At 37.6% G+C, this 27,560-nt stretch overlaps 1 protein-coding gene across 1 annotated transcript in view; it reads right to left on the reverse strand.

The window, feature by feature from the left end:
- Positions 1-27,560, reverse strand: part of LOC137758350 (complement receptor type 1-like) — a 177,308-nt gene that overhangs the window by 23,456 nt on the left and 126,292 nt on the right. The window contains exons 47-52 of the mRNA XM_068534455.1: positions 19,302-19,700; positions 17,760-17,936; positions 17,576-17,678; positions 16,307-16,392; positions 14,347-14,574; positions 13,196-13,372 (exon numbers count right to left, since the gene is read on the reverse strand). Of these exons, the coding sequence (XP_068390556.1) occupies positions 13,196-13,372; positions 14,347-14,574; positions 16,307-16,392; positions 17,576-17,678; positions 17,760-17,936; positions 19,302-19,700 (1,170 nt within the window). The remainder of the gene's footprint in view (positions 1-13,195; positions 13,373-14,346; positions 14,575-16,306; positions 16,393-17,575; positions 17,679-17,759; positions 17,937-19,301; positions 19,701-27,560) is intronic.

A 27,560-nucleotide genomic window follows, 5' to 3' on the forward strand; every position in this document is an offset into this window, starting at 1 on the left:
GGCTGTGTTGGGTCTTCGTTTCTGTGCGAGGGTTTTCTCTAGTTGCGGCAAGCAGGGGCCACTCTTCATCGCGGTGCGCGGGCCTTTCACTGTCGCGGCCTCTCTTGTTGCAGGGCACAGGCTCCAGACGCGCGGGATCAGTAGTTGTGGCTCACGGGCTTAGTTGCTCCGCAGCATGTGGGATCTTCCCAGACCAGGGCTCGAACCCGTGTCCCCTGCATTGGCAGGCAGATTCTCAACCACTGTGCCACCAGGGAAGCCCTTGGGAATGGAATTTAAGAATCTGTCTTTTTAGGGAAAGGTGTCCAAGATGGTAGCATAGGAAGACCCTGAACTCACCTTCTCCTATGGACACACCAAAATTACAACTACTTACAGAGCAACAAACTATGAAAATGACCTGAATACTAGCAGAAAAACAAATTTCCATAACTAAAGAGATAAAGAAGGAACCATAATGAGATGAGTAGGAGAGGCAGAGATATGGTATAGTGAAGACCCACAGCCTTAGTTGGTGACCCACAAATGGGAAGAATATCACAATCATAAAGGTCCTCCCCGAGGAGTGAGGAGTCTGAGCCCTTCACTGGGCTCCCCAGCCAGGGGTCCTGCTCCAGGGAGATGAGCCCCCACAACACCTAGCTTTGAAACCTAGTGGGGCTTATGTTCGAGAGTGCCAGAGGGTTATAGGAAACAAAAATGTCACTCTTATAGGGCACGTGCAAAGTCTCATATGCTCCGAGTCCCAGCACAGAGGCAGTAGTTTGAAAAGAGCTTCAGTCCGACCTACTTGTTGATCTTGAAGAGCCTCCCAGAGAGGCAGCAGGCAACTGGGATTCCCCTTAGACACTGTTAGCAGCCATTCTGGGGAGCTCATTCTACTGAGATAACACCAGTGCTAGCAAATGCTATTTGGAAATCCTCCCTCTAGCCTATTAGTGCTGGAAGCTTACCACCACCAGTGGGCCTGTACCAGCCCAACCCAACCCAGACATGTACACAGCCATGTGGGGACCTGGCCCCACCCACCAGCAGGTCAGCACCTGCCCTGAGTCCCTCTGGGCCATGCAGACAGCCACACAGGGACCTGGTCCTGACCTCCGGTGGGCTTGCATGAGCCCTGAGCCCCCAGGGTCATGTAGACAGCCCCATGGGGACCCAGCCACTCATACCAGTGGGCCAGCACCAATGCTGAGCCCACCACCACCACCAGACAATGCAGACAGCCACACAGGGACACAGTCCTACCCTTCAGTGGGCCAGCATCAGCCCCACATCCCCCTGGGTGTGCAGCCAACCAGAAAGGAACCTTACCCAGCCCTCCAGTGGGCCCACAGCTACTGTACAAAGCATGGCCTAGCAGCCAACTTGGCTAGCTGTCAGCCTCACATACCAGTATGCCCACAGTAGTTGGTACCACCACAAAAGAAGGGCACAAGCATCGCACATAGGGGGCACCCATAGAACATATAGCTTTCATGACCAGAGGGGAGCATGCTGATGGAACCACAGGATGTTTCCTACCATGGGCACTTCTTCAAGATCAGGAAACAAAATGGACCAACTTAACACACAGATATAAACACTGAATATTGGGCAAAATGAAGAAACAGAGGTGTATGTTCCAAATGATTGAACAAGACAAAATTTCCGAAAAAGAAATAACTGAATTGGAGATAAGAAATCTACATGATAAAGAGTTCAAGGTAATGGTCATAAAAATACTCACTGAACTCAGAGGAAGAATGGATGAGCACAGTGAGAAGTTTAACAAAGGAATAGAAAATATAAAGAAGAACCAAACAAAGCGGAAGAATACAATAACTGAAATAAAAAATACACTAGAAGGAATCAACAGTAGATTAGATGATGCAGAGGAATAGATCAGTGATCTGAAAGAAAAAGTTATGGAAATCTCTTAAGCTGAACAGAAAAGAGAAAAAAGTTTTTTTAAATGGGGATAGTTTAAGAAACCTCTGGAACAATATCAAGCATACTAACATTCACATGGTGGGGGTCCCAGAAGGAGAAGACAGAGACCAAGGGGCAGAGAACTTATTTGAAGAAATAATAGTGGAAAACTTCCTTAACCTGGGGAAGGAAACAGACACCCAAGTAAGGAAGTACAGAGAATCACAAACAAGATGAACCCAAAGAGATTTGCACCAAAACACATACTATTAAAATGGCAAAAAGTGAAAGATTAAGAGGGAATATTAAAAACAGCAAGAGAAAAGCAACTAGTTGTGTACAAGGGAACCTCCATAAGAATATCAGCTGACTCTTTAACAGAAATTTTGCGGGCCAGAAGGGAATGGCACAATATAATCAAATGATAAAAGGGGAAAATCTACAAACAAGAATACTCTACTTGGCAAAGTTATCACTCATATTTGAAGGAGAGTTTTACAGACAAATAAAAACTGAAAGAGTCAGCACCACTAAACTGGTTTTACAAGAAACGTTAAAGGAACTTCTTTAAGTGGAAAAGAAAAGGCCACAATTAGAAATGTGAAAATTATGAAAGAAAATATCTCACTGGTAAAGGCAAAATAGTAGATCAACTATTTATAAAGCTAGCAGGAAGGTTAAAAGACAAAAGTAGGGAAATCATCTATATACAAAATAAGTAGCTAAGGGACACACAAAACAAAAGGATGTAAAATATGACACCAAAAATATTCAACATTGTTGGGGGGGGGAGTAAAAATGCAGGGTTTTAGAATACATTCGAACTTAAGAGATCATCAATTAATCATATATACATCTATATGTAATCATAGATGATAGATAGATAGATAGATGATAGATAGATAGATAGATAGCTATTATAGATGAACCTCATGGTGGCCACAAACCAAAACCTATAATAGATACAAACAAAAAAAGAGAGAAAGGAATCCAAACATAATGCTAAAGAAAGTCATCAAATTGCAAAAGAGGAGAGGAAAAGAAGAAAGAAGAACTACACAACAAAACAATCCCCCAAAATTAACAAAATGGCAATAAGTCCATATCTATGAATAATTACTTTAAATGTAAATGGACTAAATGCTCCAATCAAAAGACAAAGAAAGGGTGAAAAATACAAAGAACTCATACAACTCAACATCAAAAAAACAAACAATCAGATTAAAAAATGGGCAGAGGATCTGAATAGACATTTTTCCAAAGAATACATACAGATGGCCAGCAGGCATGTGAGAAGATGCTCAGCATCATTAATCATCAGAGAAATGCAAATCAAAGCCACAGTGAGCCGAGACTGAACCAGGAAGAAATAGAAAATATGAACAGACCAATCACAAGCACTGAAATTGAAACTGTGATTAAAAACCTTCCAACAAACAAAAGCCCAGGACCAGATGGCTTCACAGGTGAATTCTATCAAACATTTAGAGACGAGCTAACACCTATCCTTCTCAAACTCTTCCAAAATATTGCAGAGGGAGGAACACTCCCCAACTCATTCTACGAGGCCACCATTACCCTGATACCAAAACCAGACAAGATGTCACAAAGAAAGAACACTACAGGCCAATATCACTGATGAACATAGATGCAAAAATCCTCAACAAAATACTAGCAAACAGAATCCAACAGCACATTAAAAGGATCATACACCATGATCAACTGGGGTTTATCCCAGGAATGCAAGGATTCTTCAATATACACAAATCAATCAATGTGATACACCATATTAACTAATTGAAGGAGAAAAACCATATGATCATCTCAATAGATGCAGAGAAAGCTTTCGACAAAATTGAACACCCATTTATGATAAAAGCCCTGCAGAAAGTAGGCATAGAGGGAACTTTCCTCAACATAATAAAGGCCATATATGACAAACCCACAGCCAACATTGTTCTCAATGGTGAAAAACTGAAACCATTTCCACTAAGATCAGGAACAAGACAAGGTTGCCCAATCTCACCACTATTATTCAACATAGTTTTGGAAGTGTTAGCCACAGCAATCAGAGAAGACAAAGAAATAAAAGGAATCCAAATCGGAAAAGAAGAAGTAAAGCTGTCACTATTTGCAGATGACATGATACTATACATAAAGAATCCTAAAGATGCTACCAGAAAACTCCTAGAGCTAATCAATGAATTTGGTAAAGTAGCAGGATACAAAATAAATGCACAGAAATCTCTTGCATTGCTATACACTAATGACGAAAAATCTGAAAGTGAAATTAAGAAAACACTTCCATTTACCATTGCAACAAAAAGAATAAAATATCTAGGAATAAACCTACCTAAGGAGACAAAAGACCTGTACGCAGAAAATTATAAGACACTGATGAAAGAAATTAAAGATGATACAAATAGATGGAGAGATATACCATGTTCCTGGATTGGAAGAATCAACATTGTGAAAATGACTCTACTACCCAAAGCAATCTACAGATTCAATGCAATCCCTATCAAACTACCACTGGCATTTTTCACAGAACTAGAACAAAAAATTTCACAATTTGTATGGAAACACAAAAGACCCCGAATAGCCAAAGCAATCTTGAGAACGAAAAATGGAGCTGGGGGAATCAGGCTCCCTGACTTCAGACTATATTACAAAGCTTCAGTAATCAAGACAGTTTGGTACTGGCACAAAAACAGAAATATAGATCAATGGAACAGGATAGAAAGCCCAGAGATAAACCCACACACATATGGTCACCTTATCTTTGATAAAGGAGGCAAGCATATACAGTGGAGAAAAGACAGCCTCTTCAATAAGTGGTGCTGGGAAAATTGGACAGATACATGTAAAAGTATGAAATTGGAACACTCCCTGACACCATGCACAAAAATAAACTCAAAATGGATTAAAGACCTAAGTGTAAGGCCAGACACTATCAAACTCTTAGAGGAAAACATAGGCAGAACACTCTATGACATACATCACAGCAAGATTCTTTTTGACCCAGCTCCCAGAGAAATGGAAATAAGAACACAAATAAACAAATGGGACCTAATGAAACTTAAAAGCTTTTGCACAGCAAAGGAAACCATAAACAAGACCAAAAGACAACCATCAGAATGGGAGAAAATATTTGCAAATGAAGCAACTGACAAAGGATTAATCTCCAAGATTTACAAGCAGCTCATGCAGCTCAATAACAAAAAAACCAACAACCCAATCCAAAAATGGGCAGAAGACCTAAATAGACATTTCTCCAAAGAAGATATACAGATTGCCTACAGACACATGAAAGAATGCTCAACATCATTAATCATTAGAGAAATGCAAATCAAAACTACAATGAGATATCATCTCACACCGGTCAGAATGGCCATCATCAAAAAATCTAGAAACAATAAATGCTGGAGAGGGTGTGGAGGAAAGGGAACACTCTTGCACTGTTGGTGGGAATGTAAATTGATACAGCCACTATGGAGAATAGTATGGAGGTTCCTGAAAAAAACACAAATAGAACTACCATACGACCCAGCAATCCCAATACTGGGCATATACCCTGAGAAAACCATAGGTCAAAAAGAGTCATGTACCAAAATGTTCATTGCAGCTCTATTTAGAATACCCAGGACATGGAAGCAACCTAAATGTCCATCGACAGATGAATGGATAAAGAAGATGTGGCACATATATACAATGGAATATTACTCAGCCATAAAAAGAAATGAAATGGAGGTATTTGTAATGAGGTGGATGGAGTTAGAGTCTGTCATACAGAGTGAAGTAAGTCAGAAAGAGAAAAACAAATACAGTATGCTAACACATATATACGGAATCTAAGGGAAAAAAAAAAAGGCCATGAAGAACCTAGTGGCAAGACGGGAATAAAGACACAGACCTACTAGAGAATGGACTTGAGGATATGGGGAGGGAGAGGGGTGAGATGTGACAGGGTAAGAGAGTGTCATGGACATATATACACTACCAAATGTAAAATAGATAACTAGTGGGAAGCAGCTGCATAGCAGAGGGAGATCAGCTCGGTGCTTTGTGACCACCTAGAGGGGTGGGATGGGGAGGGTGGGAGGGAGGGAGATGCAAGAGGGAAGAGAAATGGGAACATATTGTATATGTATAACTGATTCACTTTGTTATAAAGCAGAAGCTAACACACCATTGTAAGGCAATTACACTTCAATAAAGATGTTTAAAAAAAAAAAAAGCCACAGTGAGATATCTCCTAGCACCTGTCAGCATGGCTAATAGCAAAAGAAACAAATAACAAGTGTTAGCAAGGATGTGGAGAAAAGGGAACTCTCATGCATTGTTGTTGGGAATGTAAATTGTACCCACTGTGGAAAACAGTATGAAGATTTCTCAAAAAACTAAAAACTAGGGACTTCCCTGGTGGTGCAGTGATTAAGAATCTGCTTGCCAATGCAGGGTACGTGGGTTTGAGCCCTAGTGTGGGAAGATCCCACATGCTGCAGAGCAACTAAGCCCGTGTGCCACAACAACTGAGCCTGCACTCTAGAGCCCACGAGTCACAACTACTGAGCCTGCGTGCCACAATTGCTGAAGCCCGCATGCCTAGAGCCCGTGCTCCACAGCAAGAGAAGCCACTGCAATGAGAAGCACGTGCACCACAACAAAGAGTAGCCCGTGGTCTCTACAACTAGAGAAAGCCTGCACGCAGCAACGAAGACCCAATGAAAGAAAAAATAAATTAATTAATTAATTAAAAAAAATTAAAACTAGAACTACTGCATGACAGCAATTCCACTCCTGTGCATTCATCTGAAGAAAATGAAAACACTAATTAGAAAAGATATATGCACTCCTATGTTCATTGCAGCATTATTCACAAAAGCCAAGATATGGAAGCAACCTAAATACCCATCAATAAATGAATGGAAAAAGAAGATGTGGTATACATACACAATGGAATATTACTGAGGCATAAAACGAATGATATCTTACCATTTACAACAACATGGATGGACCTCGAGGTACTATGCTAAATGACATGTCAGACAGAGAAAGGCAAGTACTACATGATTTCACTTATTGTGTAATCTAAAAAAAAAACACAAATGAACAAACATAAGAAAACAGAAACAGAGTTATAGATACCGAGAACAAACAGGTGGTTGCCAGAGGGGAGGGAAATGGGGTGAGGAAAGAAATATGTGAGGGAGATTAAGAGGTACAAACTTCCAGTTGCAAAATACATGGAAAAAAAAAGACACAGAGTGGCTGTAGATAGATAGATTAGATAGATAGATAGATAGATAGATAGATAGATAGATAGATAGATAGATAGATATAGATATAGATATATAGATAGATGCTGCCTATAGGAGACTAACTTCAGATGTAAGGACACACACAGACCAAAAGCAAGGGGATGGAAACAGATACTCCATGCTTATGGAAATGAAAAGAAAGCTGGGTGGCAATACTTATATCAGAAAATATAGACTTTAAAACAAAGACTGTAACTAGAGACAAATAAGGACATTACACAATGGTAAAGGCATCAATCCAACAAGAAGATATAACAATTGTGTATATATATATACACACACATACCACAAAGAGGAGCACCTAAATATATAAAGCAAATATTAACAAATATAAAAAGAGAAATTGACAATAATACAATAATGGGGGGGGGACTTTAGCATCCTACTTATATCAATGGACAGATTATTCAGACAAAAAATCAATAATGAAACACTGGCCTTAAATTACACATTAGGTCAGATGCAATTAATAGATATATACAGAGCATTTAATCCAAAAGTGGCAGAATACACATTCTTTTCAGGTACACGTGGAACATTCTCCAGGATACATCACACATTGTAGGTCACAAAAAAGTCTCAATAAATTTAAGAAGACTGAAGTCATATCAAGCATGTTTTCAGACCACAACACTATGAGATGAGATATCAACCATATGAAAAAAACTGCAAAAACCACAGACAGGTGGAAGCTAAACAATATGCTACCAAACAATGAATGGGTCACTGAGGAAATCAAAAAATACCTGGAGACAAATGAAAATGGAAACACAATGATCCAAAATCTATGATATATATCTAGAACTATCTAAAGAACTGCAGAAGCAGTTCTAAGATGGAAATTTAAAGCAATACATGCCTACCTCAGGAAACCAGAAAAATCTCCAATAAACAAGCTAACCTTATACCTAAAGGAACTAGAAAAAGAAAAAAGAAACAAAACCCAAAGTCAGTAGAAAAAAAGACATAATAAAGGTCAAAGCAGAAATAGATGAAATAGACATTTAAAAATATATAAAGGATTAGTGAAACTAAGAGTTGGTTCTTTGAAAAGATAGACAAAATTGATAAGCCTTTTGCCAGACCCATCCAGAAAAAAAAAAGGGCCCAAATAACTATAATCAGAAATGAAAGAGGAGTAGTTAAAACCAACAACATAGAAATACAAAGAATCATAAGAGATCACAGCAACAAATAGACACCAATAAAACGGACAACCTAGAAGAAATAAAGTTCTAGAAATGTACAATCTCCCAAGATTGAATCAGGAAGAAATAGAAACTAGGCACAGAATGATTACTAGTAATGAAATTGAATCAGTAGTCAAAATATTCCCAACAAACAAAAGTCCAGGATCAGACTGCTTCACAGGAGAGTGCTACAAAACATTTAAAGACTTAACACCTATCCTTCTCAAACTATTCCAAAAAATAGAAGAGGAAGGAATACTTTTAAATTCATTTTACAAGGTCAGCATCACCCTGATACCAAAGCCATGCAAAGATACCACAAGGAAATTAAAAGACAATATGTCCAACACACATAGATGCAAAAATCCACAACAAAATATTAGCAGACTGCATTCAACAATGCAATAAAAGGATAATTTACCATTATCAAATGGGATTTATCTCAGGGATGCAAGGATGGTTCAATCTGAAAATCAATCAAAGTGGCACACCATATTAACAAATTAAAGAGTAAATATCATATGATCATCCAATAGATGAAGAAGAGGCTTTTGACAATATCTGACATCCATTTATTAAAAAAACGCTGAACGAAGTGGGTATAGAGGGAATATACTGCAACATAACAAAGACCATATATGACAAGCTCACAGCTCACATCATACTCAATGGTGAAAAGTTGAAAGCATTTCCTCCAAGATCAGGAAGAAGACAAGGGTGCTCACTCTCATCACTTTTATTCAACATAGGTTTGAAAGTCCTAGCCTCAGTAATCAGACAAGAAAAATAAATAAAAGGTATCCAAATCAGAAAGGAAGTAGTAAAGCTGTCACTGTTTGCACATGACATGATGCTATATGTAGAAAAGTTTAAAGATGTCACCAGAAAACTATTAGGACTAATGAAAGAATTCAGTAAAGTTGCAGGATACAAAATTAATACACAGAAATCTCTTGCAATTTTATACACTAATATGAACTATCAGAAGGAGAAATTGCAAAAGCAATCCCATTTTCAATTGTGTCAAAAAGAATAAAATAAAAAGGAATAAATCTAACCAAAGAGTTAAAAACTTGTACTCTGAAAACTATAAGACATTGATCAAAGAAACTGAAGACAAAACAAACAAATGGAAAGATATACCATTCTCATGGATTGGAAGAATTAATATTGTTCAAATGACCATATTACACAAGGCAATCTACAGATTCAATGCAATCCCTATCAAAATATCAATGGCATTCTCCACAGAACTAGAACAAATAATTCTAAAATTTATATGGAAACACAATAGACCTTGAAGAGCGATGCAATTTTGAGAAAGAAGACAAAGCTGGAGGTATCATGCGCCCTGATTTCAAAAAATACTAAAAAGCTACAGTAATAAAAACAGTATGGTACTGGCACAAAAAGCAGACATATATATCAATGGAACATAATATAAAGCCAAGAAATAACCCACACTTATATAACCAATTAATTTATGACAAAGTAGGCAATAATGTACAACTGGGAAAAGTCAGTCTTTTCAGTAAATGGTGTTGGAAAAACTGGACAGCAGCATATAAAAAAATCAAACTGGACTACTTTCTTACCATATACAAAATAGACTCAAAATGGATTAAAGAATTAAGTGTAAGGCCTGAAACCATAAATCTCCTATAAGAATATATAGGCAGTACACTTTTTGACATCAGTCTTAGCAACATTTTTTTGGATATGTCTTCTCAGGCAAGGGAAACAAAAGCAAAAATAAACAAATGGGACTACAACAAACTGAAAAGCTTTTGCACAGCAAAGGAAACTATCAACAAAATGAAAAGGCAGCCTACTGAATCGGAGAAGATATTTGCAAATGATATATCTGATAAGGGGGTCAATATCTAAAATATACAAAGAACTCACACAAATCAACATAAAAATCCCCAAATAACCCAATTAAAAAATGGTCTGAGGACCTGACATACAGATGGCCAAAAGACAGATGAAAAGATGCTCAACATCACTAATCATCAGGGAGCTGTAAATCAAAACCATATTGAGATACCAATGCATACTTGTCAGAATGGCCATTGTCAAAAAGACAACAAGTAACAAGTGTTGGCGAGGATGTGGGGAAAAGGGAACTTGTACACAGTTGGTGGGAATGTAAGTTGGTGAAATCACTATGGAAAACAGTATGGAGGTTCCTCAAAAAATTAAAAATAGAACTGTCATGTGATCTAGAAATTTTATTTCTGGGTATTTACCCTAAGAAACCAAAAACACTAATTTGAAAAGATATATGCATACCCATGTTCATTGCAGCATTATTTACGATAGCCGAGATATGGAAGCAACCTGAGTGTCCATCAATGTATGAATTCTTCATCCAAAGAAGATGAGGTATACATATATACACACACACACACAATGGAGTATTCCTCAGCCATAAAAAAAGAAATCTTGCCATTTGTGACAACACAGATGGATCTAGAGGGTATTATGGTAAGTGAAATAAGCCATACAGAGAAAGACAAATATCATATGATATCACTTATATGGGGTATCTAAAAAAATAGAACAAACAAACAAAACAAAATAACAGACTCATAGATACAGAGAACAAATGGGTGGTTTCTAGAGGGGTGGGTGGGAAAGGTAAAGGGAATCAAGAGATACAAATTTCCAGTTATGAAATAAATAAGCCACAGGGATATAATACACAGCATAAGGAATATGGTCAATAATATTGTAATAAATTTGTATGGGGACATGATTACTAGATTTATTTTGATGGTCATTGAATAAAGTATGCAAATGTCAATGTAGTACATGTGAAAGTAACATAATATGGCACATCAATTACATTTCAATTTTCAAAAAAAGACTCCATATTTTTAGAAAGTTCCCTGGCTGATTTTGCTAATGATAAAGACAGAGAATGACTGCTAAAAACCATGTTTAAAGAGGACAGTTATTAAGACAAAATGAATTTTATTTACATGAGAAGAAAGCAGCTGTCAAGAGAATGGAATATTACCCTCTTATTTTCAGGAGAAGAACTATCACAGAGTCTTAATTTTTATAATTCATCTTTGAACTATTCCCTGAATCTTCATATTTCTTTATGTAACTAAAGCAAGGAGGGACGAGCTTTCCAGTTTCTGCAGAGCCATGGGGACTCTGATTTTGTGCAGTCCACTCTTGCAAATAAACACAGGAGCGTCTCTGTGGCGGGCCTAATTTTCTCTATCTCTTAAATCAGAGGGCTAGGAGGACAAGAAGGATTTAGGTTGGGGAGAGCCCTAAGATCCTATAACCACAGCAGCCATAGGACTAACTGCTCCTCAACATTAGAAACACATGCATGTCTGAAATCTCTCTTGCCTCATCCCTGACCTTAGTCTAGTATTTCTAAAAAGCAAGAATAGAAAAGAAACAAACAAAGCAAAATCACTTAACTTATAGTTTTGCAAAATCAAAAGAACTACATTTGAAAGGAGACAGTGTTCTGAAAGCAGAACGTACACCAGAATTTCGATTCTTGCCTTACAACTTTCTTCAGTGTCTGTAATTTACCACAATCTTTATTGCTGAAAACTATATAATTTTATTACCCAAAGTGTTTTAGAAAGTCATCATTTGAAAAAAGTTTTTAACTAATTAAAAATTCACCACTGTAATGCATTATGAAACACATTGAGAGAATACATTTTATAGCTAGAGTTGTTATGGCTTGTCTAACCAAGCTGTACTTTGTAATTTGCATCTTTCTGTTACAGATTTGGATAGGTCCTGGCAAATCTCGGGTTTTATTTATTTAAGTTTGAAGATGAATTAGTAAGTGGTGCAAACAATCTCTGCTGTATGTTTCCTGTGGTAACTTGCCTCAAATCCTAATTGGTGTTAATTTTGTGTATTGTAAATGCTTGAATTTAAAACTTAAAAATGCGTGTTTAAGGTTCTTTTTGTAATTATGAGATATAGTAAAGTGTGAATCCATTAAAAAAAGGAGACAGTGTTCAGTGCAGTGTTCAAATGCAGGGGCTGAGCTGGGGTCCAGTCCTAGCACCACCACTGCTGAGCTGCGGATCACGGACTAGTTACTGGATCTCTCTTAACCTCAATTTCCTCCTCTGTAAGATCACAGAAATAATAATCCCACCTCATCAGATTGTTTTGGAGACTAACACCAATAACTTTCGTAAAGACCTCAGCATCATGCCTAGTCACAGAATATTATTTTTATTTCCACACTTTGTAGCTTTTTAGAATATTGCCAACAAAGATTTTAAAGTCAGATGTCATTTTTATAAACAGACTTGCTCCAGGGAAGAGAGGAAATAAACACCTCACCTTTAGCCCTGGAGATTGTAATGAGGCTTTGTACCCAGTAATTCTAGGAATTAATTGCTTTTAACCATGCTTCAGGTTCAATATTCCGCACAACAAAGTGTGCTTCTAAGTCTCCTATTAATCTCCTAAGGGTTTTTGTGAGGACCACCTGTGATTCTCTCAGGTCCTTTAGAGCTGAAATATTTTATTAGTTAGAAGCCCATAAAGCATTTAAAATTGGTGTTTGATGTCTATTGTACTACTGGAAATTCCAAAAGTTCTTCCTACTTATTTGGGAGAGTTGAGGGTGCTTGGACAGCCTTGCTTCCTACCTTTTCTTCTGTTTTTCTCCAACTCTATTGATACTCATTTTATGATCCCCTCAGAAGTGATCTCTCAGCCTTATTAGCCTCATGCATCAGTATTTAATAAAAATCAGGCAAGAATACCAAATACCTTTGCAATAAAGATCAAACAGGCTCCAGGTTCCCTGGTGTGTACAGAAAATGAAGGCCTTTCCCACCAACTTGTAGCCTGGGTCACAGGTGTAGTTGACTGTCATCCCAGGAAGATATGGAGAGGCATGTCCTGCAATGTGGTGGCCATTGTTGATCTTGGGTGGATGTGGACAAGCTAAGAACAAATTCCCTCCAAAACACAAGAAAAGACATTCAGTTAAACTTAGAAGTATGAACACTCCAACACAACTAATAATATCTCTGTCTATTAGAATCACAAGAAAACCCAAGGCAGGCAGGTCCCAACGCACTAAATGTTTGCTGATCAGTGGGAAAACCAAGTCTCTAAAGCCAGACTTCTCAGCCTTTAAACAGGACCATCTGTAATCTCTACCTGTAAACTGCATCAGCTGGGAATACCACTGGGATCCACAAACTACCAATTCAGTGCATTCTGTCCTCACTGGAGGACGGAGCTCGTGTGGATAATCACAGCCACAAGTGCACCTGATTGTCTGGTACTGTCGTTTAAAGCCAGACTAATATGTAAAAGGAATGAGCTACAGAGGTCAAGAGCACAACCTTACATTCCACTTCTCCAGGGCATCCTGAGTTCCCTTGGCTAAAGGTGAGATGAAGGGTCAACAAAATACAGTCACATGCTGGAGCAGAACTCAGAAATAACAAAAGTAGGATAAATTCCTATATCAGAGTTTCCTTAATTATTTCTACAACATCATCAATTCTGAAATATATTACTAACATCAACATGTGCTTTTTGCTCTGCACACCCATCCATCTAGTATAAAGACAACTCAGTAGAGATGGCATAACAATGTTTTCTTTGGCATTTGTTTTCAGTGCTTTGAAAATATTCCCTATAAAATCTAGGCTTCACTGATTCTCTCCACTCTCTCCTCTCTTCACCATCCCACAATCATCACTCCAGAGGGAAGGGTCATCAGAACACCCCCAACTGGGACAGAGTGTGGCACATCTAAAGCCATCTGTTATTCACCTGGCAGGTAATTCTGTCCCATATTTATAACAAAGCTATATTCACAAGCAAAAAGGACTGTCACTACAGAAATATGGAGGTTTGGCTTAGACATACTGATCCTTCTAGGGCATGGGGAAATGTGCACTGACCATTAGGAACAGAAAGTTCACAGCGAGGGGCAGGGCCACTCCAAACCCCATTTCCCTGACTGTCACTGGTGCAGCGGATGGTGCTCTCCCCAGTGAGGCTGAAGGTCATCCTTCTGTCTGGGTGGGAGTCACATGTGTAACCAATTTCTTCTCCATAAGGAATGTCTCCCAGAGAAGTTCCTGTGTGTTTCCCATTAAGGATAGCTGGAGGATTTGGACAAAAGATTTCTAGAAAGAACACGAAAGTTTTAGGTTCCATTAGTTTCAATCAAAAGGATTATAAAATAATTATGCCCTGTGATTGTTGTATTAATACATTTTTTCTATGACAACGTACTTAAATTGGATGGAACTGAAATATGTAAGGCTTCCTCTGAGAAGGATCTAACTCAGGTGAGACAAATTACAGTTTGATATGAAAGTACAAAATGCTCTTCAGGTAGCTAAATATTTAATCCATTTGGAGTTAATTAATTTTTTTTCCAGCAACTATTTTATTGACTAATTTATGTCAGGCATCATAAGAATCCTGGGTTGACAATGGGGTACAACACAGACAAGATTTTTCCCTCAAAGATTTGAAATTCTAGGGAAATCTGGGTTAAGTTTATTAAACATGGACTATCATTTTCAGCAGATGAATATTTTTCTTGATGACTCAAGACAATTATCATCAGTACCAATACCAAATATACAACAGTGTCATCAGAATACATTGATTCCCATAGGGCTCTTTATAGCCAGATTAAAGGGCCTCAGGGAGCCTGTTTTTCTTCTTCATTTTTGTTTTTTCTTTCTTTGAAGCTATCAGCTGACATTTCTTTCTGTCAAACAGTGTATCTGTTTCTAGCAGTTCCAGCCCTGAAACTAATTTGATGCTCTTAATCTGGTACCAATTTAGGAAGAGATATCAGATCTTGTCAGAAACGTGTATAAAGTGAGGGTACACTAAAGATTGACTTCTCATATCTGGATTATAACTAGGTGCTTGTTTTTCCAGTTTACTTATATATTTATTTTCAGCTTTATGTGTCACAGGAAGGTTGAGCTTGCTTGATATCTGCGTTTAATACATATTGAATGTTCTTGTAAAGCTCCACCATAATCCCATAAGATGTTCAAACAGACTTCTAGCAAAGCATTTTAACAAAATCCAAAATAAAATGAACAATCTAGTCATCAGGAAAAGGCATTTTAAAAAGTCTTAGTAAACAGAGTAGGACAAATCAGTATTGTTTTTGTACATAGAACACTTTTATATATTTATCAATTTCTGAATCTTTATTTGAGTTTTATTGAAATTTAGGGCACCTCACCTAATCATTTCAAATATTGACTCACCTTCCTGCACCACACTAATTTATCCTAAAAATGTTTTCTTTTCTCTGTAACACTTACCACTTTTTGACATACTATTTTACATATTCTATTTTTAAATTTGTTTACTGGTTTATTTTCATTGTCTGCCTCCTTGAACAGAAAATGAACCTCGTGAGAGCAGGGATAACACTATTCAGCACTCTCTCTAGATTCAAAGTCCTGGCACATGGGAAGCCTTCCTCAATAAATACCATGAACAAAATGAGAGGCTGAATAAATAGTTCAGATATGTGAGAAGATAAAAGGACATAAAAATTTAAGAGAAATTACTCCTTGGTGATAAAACTGAAAAAGTAAATGAATAAAGAAATTTTGGTGTACTGTTATGTCATCTACTTTCTCCCCACATATTCCCCACAAAATTCAACACTGACATTAAACTAGTGACTTACAGATTAGTAATATGAACACATGATGTATAATACCTGCCAGACCTTTTTTGAAATTCTGCCAACAAAGAAGTATTTTACCAGTAATTTGTTAAATAAAGATCCAGACAACAGGTGATTCCATGAGGTGAAACATACTAGAAAAACATAAGGGGAGATATCCAGACTGCAGAGTTATTCTTTCTACTCACGTTCACACACAGGAATACTGCTGTTCCAAAGGCTCTTCATTCCAACCAAGACACAATGAGAAGCAGAGCTGCCTTTTAATCGGAACCTAAGGAAAAAAAAAAAAGGTAGCAAGTAGGGGAGAAATTCCCATTTCTCCATCTCTTCATTGATAGATGGTCAGCTTTCTCACTTCAGCCTAAATACCATTAAGTCTCAGTTCTTTAGGAACCTGAATTCAGTAGTTGCCAGAAATTCAGAAGCCAAAGTATTGTAAAGTATTACGGGGTCCTGTGACAGACAAAGCAAGCAGAACTTGTACACTTAATAGTCAAACAAACAACATAGCCCAGTGTCACCTCAAAAGTCCCTGAACAAAGAGGTGGACTCTCCCCTGTGCCCTAGACCCACACCCATCTCTCACTGACAGTCCTCTGACATTCCTCTTATCCTCATTAGTGGGTCATGAGAAAGAACAGCTCCTGATCTGGGGAAGCAAAGCAGGGAACATCTGAAAAGAACCGACACTTCTTCTTGCCACTACAGCTGTAATGGCCAGAAGGAGGCTAACAGAGGTCTCTGCCACTGAAATGCCCAGATTATTATTAGATCCTAGGGTCCTTATGAAATCTGCTCATCATTATTGGGTGGCAGACTTTGTAAAAGTCAAAGATTCCTGGAAATTATTAAAAATAACTACTATATTGCCCAGTCTTGTTACCTCCCACAGACAGTGCATTCTACTGAGAGTCCTAGATCCACATGAATAACTAATAATATTACCTGAAACAATAATATTGGCCATTATGATTCCAATGTCAAAGATTTTACTGATGCAAACAGATGTGATTGGATTAAAAATACTTGCCCATATACTATTACAAAGTCCACTATTGATTAGTTTTTAGTTTCCTAAAACAACCTTTGCCTGATTATCACATTGCAAACAATTCTTGTCTTATACATTAAACTTTTTGTTAGTAAATTTCCCACAGAACTATAATTATCTGCCTCCAAACAACTATTTCCCCATTTACTTGAAGCTCCAACCATGAATTCAAGATTAGTGTCTATATTTATGTTTGTATTCAACATTGAATTGCATGTGCCAATTTCTTTATCTCCTGATAGTGGTGCCCCTGGGTCCTGACACATTTCAAAACTGCTCAGAAGTCAGTCTCCCCAGGTACTTCTATTCCACAGGTCAGCCTTACTTTTTGGATTAACTCCTGAACCCAAGAGAGTCACTACCCAGCACTGTGTTCCTGTTCTCTATTCCAGGTCACACTTACCCCTCATTACAGATGAAGGATACTTTTGCTCCAAGCTGGAAATTAGGTGGAAAGAGCACACGTCCATTAGGAAGTTGGTCCAGGAAGTCAGCACATGATTTCACTAGGAATGAAAACACAGGAGTGAGATGTCCATGTGAGGGACAAAGAGATTGATCCGCAAACCAGATGAAAGTATAGGCACCTGCACATCTGGGAGTTTCTGGGCTCCAGTCTCCCTGGGATGTACAGTGCAGAGAAGCAGCCCCTTTGAGATCATAGCCAGGCTCACAGCTGTAGAACACTTCCTGGTCAGAGGAAAAGTCATCCTTGTGGCTTGGGATGTGCTTACCATGCAGGATTTCTGGAGGTGGTTGACATACTGAGGAAAGAACAGCAAGATACATGTCAATTATGGAGAAATATCTTTTACTATATCCTGTGCCTACCAGGGAGTTTAAAAATCTTATTTATACAGTGTGGATTTTAAAAGAAAAGATTTGCTAATTCAGTACCCACAGTTTACTGATGAGCAAACTAAGGCCACAGGGCAGAGCTATGAGTAGAATGAATCTTTCTCCAACACCTTCTCTGTTTTTTCTACTAAAACATTCCTAAGACTACAAGCAGAATGTTCCTTTTGCTTTCTAGGATTGTCCATCCAGTACAGAGCTGTGAGAGCTGGTGGACTGTTCCACTCTTACACTTCCTAGAAAGCTATCCTTTCTGGCTTCAACAAGGAATACCTTTGCCCAAGTGTCATCCAACAGACCCCACACCTAGCTTATCGTACAGTTAGTCACCCATCCCCCTTCATCTTTTTTCCCAGATCCTCCTTGAGAACTGTAAGCTTCTGCTTGGTCCCTATGTGCCAGTCTGGAATCTTCCCATTCCACTGCTAAGCCAGGCATTTCAGCATAAAAAGACAAGAGAAGCCACCAAGAACAAAATCCCCTTAAAAGAAAAAAGCCATAGACTTTTAAAAGAGAGAACATATTGTTTAGAGCATATTTTGACTCAAAAGTTTGGCTGCCTCCATCCACAGACCAATTGGTGTGTTCTCAGGGAATCAGAACACACTTGAGCCTCAATCTGAACTGTATACAGTGGAATAAAAATGAAAACATTTGCTTGGATTTGAGCAAGTCGTTTCCACTTCCTGAGCCTCAAGGTTTTCAGTAATAACATAGGGGAGTTGGAACAGAATGACTGATGTCTAAGGCTTTTTAATCTGATGCTATCATTTCGGAACCCATGGCTCATTTGCCTTCTGACCTTCTCCAATGATAGATCAATGTCATTGTTATCATACATTATTGTTCATAGTACACTTCACTACACATTATCATTGAGCTCTGCAATCAGAAAGGCTCTTGAATTCTAGGCCTTACTCTGTTATTTACTAGTTCTGTGACCTGGGTATAGTTCCCTAACATCCCTAAGACTCAGTTTTCTCAATGCAAATAGGAATAAGTATAGTTCCTACCTTATATGCTTGCTTAAGTATTAAATTAAACAATGTATATAAAATGGGTGCATTACAGATGGGACACAGTAAGCAGTACTTGACAATTATTATTATCAGAGGTAACAGATAGTACAGCTAGTATTATGTTTAGAGGGTTTATCCCAATTTCATAGGCTTGCATGCCTATACACACACATGCATACCCTTTCCTTAGTTTCAACAACTCCTACAATTTATACTCCCTACACCCCCAGCAGAGTCTCAGTGGATGAAACTCACCCCTGGAGCAGCTTGGCAGCTCAGGTACCCATGTGTTGTTGGCCCGGCATTGCACAGTGTTGGACCCTCTCATGACAAAGCCAGGCTGACAGCTAAATCTCACAATCTCATTTAAGGAAAGTGAACTCTTATTTCCCGACACTCTAATTCCATTTTCAACTTCTGGAGTTGTGCATTTATTAGCAGAAATACACTGAGGAGGAAGGCTGCTCCAAACACCAAGTTGATTGTCTTTGCTGGTACAGTATATTGACTGTTCTCCCACGAGGTCAAACAGCTTTTCTCCATCTGGCCCAGTGTGACACTGATAAGTTACCACTGTTGCATATTGATAAACGTTTCTATTGCTGCTGTAGAAGTCTCCATTGGATATGGCTGGGGGTGGTTCACAATGTATACCTGGGATAAGGGAGAGTGTGGTAAACAGCTTAACTTTTTATTTTTTAATACAACTTTTAAAGAGAAGTTTTAGTTGCAGAACAAAATTGAAAGGAAAGTACAGAGATTTCTCAAACAACTTCTGCCCCTACAAATGCATAGTCTCCCCCATTATCAACATCCCCCAGCAGAGTGGTACGTTTGTTACAATTGATGAACATACATTGACACATAATAATCACTCAACATTACAGTTTACATGAGGGTTCACTCTTGGTTTGCAAAATTTGTGGGTTTTAACAAATATGTAATGACATGTTTCTATCATTATGGTATCATGCAAAGTATTTTCATTTCCCTAAAATTCCTCAGTGCTCTGCCCATTAATCCCACCCCCAACCCATCCCCTGGCAACCACTGATGCTATTCCTGTCTCTGTTATTTTGCCTTTTCCAGAATTATTTTTTTTTACTATGAATTATTTTACTATGAATTTAAATAACAAATACAAAGAATCAAGTCACTTCCTAAACTGTAAGTAATTACAGTACTGTTCTTTTGTTCTAATATTTGCTAATATCATGTTATTTACATAGTTGAAATTTAGTTGTGTATGATTGGGTTCTGTCCATAATAATTTCATGTAAAATATCCATGTATTATTAAGGTTTACATACTTATGATTTTAAATGGATAATCTATGTGATTTTATCATAGATTCTTAAGTTATTTACTTACTGCTGGGCTATTTTTCTATTGTTTATTCAATAACATCTTTGCAGGTTAAATATATTACCTCTGCCACTACTCATCAAGTAAAGACCAAAAAGAAAAGAGTCATGTCAGTATGTATTGATACTTTTTTCTCTCCCCTTTTATTAACAATGAATTGGTCATTCATATCTGAACAAAAGTGCCTCTGCACATTACACCAGAACACCCAGGAAATTTTTATCCATGCATGCTTCAGGAAGTGGGTTGGTAGGACCTTGGATGGGGTGGGTACAGATCCACTCTCACTTGCTGTAATTGGAGAAGAAGCAAAACTGAAGAGTACAAAACAGGGTGGACATACAAGGAGACAGAGAATTTGTGGAAGTCTAACCAGCCTGATGGGAGAATCAGGCACAGTATAAGAGGAGGATAGAGATGAGTTTGGAGGCAGAGGAAAGGGATTGAGTTCCCCTGCCCCAGGTGACCCTGGCAGGGGCTGGGCTTTCCCCTCTGGTGACAATAGCAAGTTCCCTCACAGAAGAGGTGAAAAGCAAAAGTGTTGAATGATTTACTGCCTGGCTACCTAGTTGCAACTGGAGGGAGCCATTGCTCTCCAGAAGCATGAATTTCTGAGAAGGGACTTCCTTGACTTGGGGGAGGGAGAGGAAAGGGAAAGAGGTGGACATGAATAACAAAGAGCATTGAAGGAATTCTTTGCCTGCTGTCTGCTTTGAGATTTTAGCTCTACTGGAGGATCCTCTTACTGCTCAGTGGTGCTTACATAAGCCACAGTTGCTAAGCCCACACCTCTCCTCACTCTGCCACTAGCTTTTCCTATGTCATGTTTTTTGTTTGTTTGTTTGTTTGTTTGTTGTACCCTTCCTCCGAAATGCAGCCCCAGAGCCAACTCAGGTAAAAAGAAACCAAAGCTTGAGCTATAGTGCCACCTGTTGAATTGCAATAATCAAAGTAAACAACTAAGAAAAGTATGCTGTACTTCAAATGCACATTTTATCAAACATTATGAAAAGTCACAGTAATATGGTACCACAAAAACCCCAATAATTCTCTAGCAACCAAATCCAAAGGCACAGAATATTGCAATCTGACTAAAAAAGAATTCAAAATAGCTGTTATAAAGAGATTCAATGAGCTACAAGAAGATTCAGAAAGGCAATTCAGTGAACTCAGGAATAAAATTAATAAACAAGAAGAAGTTATTTACCAAAGAGACTGAAATTTTTAAAAAGAACCAGACAAACTCTGGAGATGAATAATTTAACGAATCAGATGAAGAATGCATTAGCAAGCTTAGGAAATAGGGCAAATTAGGTCAAAGAAAGAATTAGCAGCCTGGAGGATAGGAATTTAGAAATGACTCAGAAGAGGGGAGAGAACTAAGATTTGTAAAAGGTAAAGAAGACCTATGAATCAATTACAGGAAAAAAAAACTGTAAATAATACATACACAGGTAAAGAAGACCTATGAATCAATTACAGGAAAAAAACTGTAAAAAATATAAACACATGGAGGCTAAACAATAAACTACTAAATAACCAAGAGATCACTGAAGAAATCGAAGAGGGAATCAAAAAATACCTAGAAACAAATGACAGTGAAAACACGCTGAACCAAAACCTATGGGATGCAGCAAAAGCAGTTCTAAGAGGGAAGTTTATAGCAATACAATCCTACCTCAAGAAACAAGAAACAACTCAAATAAACAACCTAACCTTACACCTAAAGCAATTAGAGAAAGAACAAAAACCCCCCAAAGTTAGCAGAAGGAAAGAAATCATAAAGATCACATCAGAAATACATGAAAAAGAAATGAAGGAAATGATAGCAAAAATCAATAAAACTAAAAGGTGGTTCTTTGAGAAGATAAACAAAATTGATAAACCATTAGCCAGATTCATCAAGAAAAAAAGGGAGAAGACTCAAATCAACAGAATTAGAAATGAAAAAGGAGAAGTACCCACTGACACTGCGGAAATGCAAAGGATCATGAGAGATTACTACAAGCAACTATATGCCAATAAAATGGACAACCTGGAAGAAATGAACAAATTCTTAGAAAAGCAGAAACTTCCGAGATGGAAGCAGGAATAAACAGAAAATATAAACAGGTCAATCACAAGCACTGAAATTGAAACTGTGATTAAAAATCTTCCCACAAACAAAAGCCCAGTACCAGACGCCTTCACAGGTAAATTCTATCAAACATTTAGAGAACAGCTAACACCTATCTTTCTCAAACTCTTCCAAAATATTGTGAGGGAGGAACAGTCCCAAAATCATTCTATGAGGTCACCAGCACCCTGATACCAAAACCACTCAATGTCACAAAGAAAGAAAACTACAGGCCAATATCACTGATGAACATAGATGCAAAAATCCTCAACAAAATACTAGCAAACAGAAACCAACAGCACATTAAAAGGATCATACACCATGATCAATTGGGGTTTATCCCAGGAATGCAAGGATTCTTCAATATACACAAATCAATCAATGTGATACACCATATTAACAAATTGAAGAATAAAAACCATATGATAATCTCAATAGATGCAGAAAAAGCTTTCAACAAAATTCAACACTGATTTATGATAAAAACCCTCCAGAAAGTAGGCACAGAGGGAACTTATCGCAACATAATGAAGGCCAGATATGACAAACCCACAGCCAACATTGTTCTCAATGGTGAAAAACTGAAACCATTTCCACTAAGATCAGGAATAAGACAAGCTTGCCCACTCTCACCACTATTATTCAACATGGTTTTGGAAGTTTTAGCCACAGCAAGTAGAGAAGAAAAAGAAATAAGAGGAATCCAAATTGGAAAAGAAGTAAAACTGTCACTGTTTGCAGATGACATGATCTGCAATGACATGATCTGCAGATGACCTGAGAATCCTAAAGATGCTACTTTAGGATGCCAGAAAACTACTAGAGCTAATCAGTGAATTTAGCAAAGTAGCAGGATACAAAATTAATGCACAAAAATCTCTTGCATTCCTATACATTAATGATGAAAAATCTGAAAGAGAAATTAAGGAAACACTCCCATTTACCACTGCAACAAAAAGAATAAAATACCTAGGAATAAACCTACCTAAGGAGACAAAAGACCTGTATGCAGAAAACTATAAGACACTGATGAAAGAGATGAAAGATGACACAAACAGACGGAGAGATATACCATGTTCTTGGATTGGAAGAATCAATATTGTGAAAATGACTATACTACCGAAAACCATCTACAGATTCAATGCAATCTCTATCAAACTACCACTGGCATTTTTCACAGAACTAGAACAAAAAATTTCACAATTTGTATGGAAATACAAACGACCCTGAATAGCCAAAGCAACCTTGAGAAAGAAAAACAGAGCTGGAGGAATCAGGCTCCCTGACTTCAGACTATACTGCAAAGCTACAATAATCAGGACAGTATGGTACTGGCACAAAAACAGAAATATAGATCAATGGATCAGGATAGGAAGCCCAGAGATAAACCCACGCACATATGGTCACCTTATCTTTGATAAAGGAGGCAAGAATATGCAATGGAGAAAAGACGGCCTCTTCAATAAATGATGCTGGGAAAACTGGACAGCTACATGTAAAAGAATGAAATTAGAACACTCCCTAACACCATACACGAAAATAAACTCAAAATGGATTAAAGACCTAAATGTAAGGCCAGAGACTATAAAACTCTTAGAGGAAAAGATAGGCAGAACACTCTATGACATAAATCACAGCAAGATCCTTTTTGACCCACCTCCTAGAGAAATGGAAATAAAAACTAAAATAAACAAATGGGACCTAATGAAACTTAAAAGCTTTTGCACAGCACAGGAAACCATAAATAAGATGAAAAGACAACCCTCAGAATGGGAGAAAGTATTTGCAAATGAAGCAACTGACAAAGGATTAATCTCCAAAATATACAAGCAGCTTATGCAGCTCAATATCAAAAAAACAAAAAACCGAATCCAAAAATGGGCAGAAAACCTAAACAGACATTTCTCCAAAGAAGTTATACAGATTGCCAACAAACACATGAAAGGATACTCAACATCACTAATCATTAGAGAAATGCAAATCAAAATTACAATGAGGTCCATTCTCTGGTAGGTCTGTGTCTTTATTCCCGTCTTGCCCCTAGGTTCTTCATGACCTTTTTTTTTAGATTCCATATATATGTGTTAGCATATGGTATGTGTTTTTCTCTTTCTGACTTACTTCACTCTGTATGACAGACTATAGGTCCATCCACCTCACTACAAATAACTCAATTTCGTTTCTTTTTATGGCTGAGTAATATTCCATTGTATATATGTGCCACACCTTCTTTATCCATTCATCTGTTGATGGACACTTAGGTTGCTTCCATATCCTGGCTATTGTAAGTAGAGCTGCAATGAACATTTTGGTACATGACTCTTTTTGAATTATGGTTTTCTCAGGGTATATGCCCAGTAGTGGGATTGCTGGGTCATATGATAATTCTATTTTAACAGTAGATCCTTATTAGTTATCTCCTCACACTGGGCAGAAAGGCCACTATCAAAAAATCTACAAACAATAAACGCTGGAGAGGATGTAGAGAAAAGGGAACCCTTCTACACAGCTGGTGGGAATGTAAATTAGTGCAGCCACTGTGGAGAACAGTATGGAGGTTCCTTAAAAAACCAAAAATAGAGCTACCATATGATCCCGCAATCCCACTCCTGGCATATATTTGGAGAAAACCATAATTCAAAAAGATACGTGCACTCCACATGGAAGCAACCTAAATGTCCATCAACAGAGGAATGGATAAAGATGTAGTGGTACGTATATAAGATGGAATATTACTCAGCCATAAAAAAGAACAAAATAATGCCATTTGCAGCAACATGGATGGACTTAGAGATTGTCATACTGAGTGAAGTAAGTCAGACAGAAAAAGGCAAATATCACATGATATTGCTTATACATGGAATGTAAAAACAAAAGTGTACAAACAAACTTATCTACAAAAACAGAAATAGAGTTATAGGTGTAGAAAACAAACTTATAGTTACCAGGGAGTAAGGGGGGGAGGGAAAATTGGAAGAAAGAATGCTTTTTGAAGAGATATCTTTAGTAAATCAACACAGTCTGTTGATTTCAGAAAGCTGAGACCTAAAACCTCATTTTAATTTTAAATAAATAACACAAAGAAAAAGAAAAAAAAAAGTACAATGAGGTATCACCTCACACCAATCATAATGGCCATCATCAAAAAATCTGCAAACAATAAATGCTGGAGAGGGTATGGAGAAAAGGGAACCCTCTTGCATTATTGGTGGGAATGTAAATTGATACAGCCAATATGGAGAACAGTATGGAGGTTCCTTAAAAAACTACAAAAAGAACTACCGTATGACCCAGCAATCCCACTAATGTGCATATACCCTGAGAAAACCATAATTCAAAAAGAATCATGTACCACAATGTTCACTGCAGCACTATTTACAATAGCCAGGACATGGAAGCAACCTAAGTGTCCATCGACAGATGAATGGATAAAGATGATGTGGCACACATATACAATGGAGTATTACTCAGTCATAAAAAGAAACGAAATTGAGTTATTTGTAGTGAGGTGGATGGACCTATAGTCTGTCATACAGAGTGAAGTAAGTCAGAAAGAGAAAAACAAATATCGTATGCTAACACATATATATGGAATCTAAAAAAAAATCGTTCTGAAGAACCTAGGGGCAGGACAGGAATAAAGATGCAGATGTAGAGAATGGACTTGAGGACATGGGGAGGGGGAAGGGTAAGCTGGGACAAAGTGAGAGAGTGGCATGGACATATATACACTACCAAATGTAAACCAGATAGCTAGTGGGAAGCAGCCGCTTAGCACAGGGAGATCAGCTCCATGCTTTGTGACCACCTAGAGGGGTGGGATAGGGAGGGTGGGAGGGAGACACAAGAGGGAGGGGATATGGGGATATATGTATACGTATAGCTGATTCACTTTGTTATACAGCAGAAACTAACAGAACATTGTAAAGCAATTACATTCCAATAAAGATGTTAAAAAAATAAAAGAAGTCCTATGAGAGCTATCAGATATAATGAGAAAAACAAATGTGAGAATAATTGATCTACAAGAAAAAGAAGAGAGGGAGAAGGGAGCAGAGAGCGTATTTAGAGAAATAATAGCTGGGAACTTCTCAAACTTGGAGAAGTTACTGGAAGTCCAAGAAGCTAATAAAACACCCTATTATATCAATGCAAAAAGACCTTCTCCAAGATATATTATAATGAAACTGTCAAAAATCAATGACAAAGACAGAATCTTAAATGCAGCCTGGGAAAAAAGAAAGTAACTTACAAAGTAGCCGTGAGGCTACTAGCAGATTTCTCAGCAGAAACTCTACAGGACAGATGGAGTGGAATGACACATTCAATGTGCTGAAAGATAAAATTTGCCAGTCAAGAATACTTTATCCAGCAAAGTTATTCTTCAGCTATGAAGCAGAAGTAAAGGTTTACTGGGCAAACAAAAACTGAGAATGTTTACCATCATGAGACTTGCTTTGCAAGAAATGCTGAAAGTTCTTCAAGCTGAAATGAAAAGATGCTACTTTGTGACATAAAAGCAAATGAAAGTACACAGTACTCTAGCAAAGGTGAAAAATAAACAGTCAGAATTAGAAAACAGTACTTCAATATTAGAACAGTGGGCCAATCACTTAATTATAGTATAAAGGTTTAAGGAAAAGAGTATTAAAAAAAACTATAGCTTTCAACTAAAAAAAACTATAGCTACTATAATTTCTCAACAAGTTTATAGCTTAAAAAAAGATAAAATGTGACATCAAAAATACAAAAAGGGAGGACTAAAATGGTGGAAATTTTATAGGTGAATTAAGATAAATTCCTATCATCATAAAAAGGACGATTTTATCTATGTGATGTTTTATGTAAGCCATACAGTAATTACAAATCAAAATTCTAGAAGTCATGAAACAAAACAAGGGGAGACTGAGAAAATCACCATGGAAAACCACCACTTTACAAAGGTAGACAGAAACAGAGGGAAAAAGAAACAAAGGAGAAACAAAAAAATGATAAGACAGCAGTAGTAAGTTCTTACATATCAATAATCACTC

This window comes from Eschrichtius robustus, unplaced genomic scaffold (assembly GCF_028021215.1).
Source record: "Eschrichtius robustus isolate mEscRob2 unplaced genomic scaffold, mEscRob2.pri scaffold_81, whole genome shotgun sequence".
Classification (NCBI taxonomy): domain Eukaryota; kingdom Metazoa; phylum Chordata; class Mammalia; order Artiodactyla; family Eschrichtiidae; genus Eschrichtius; species Eschrichtius robustus.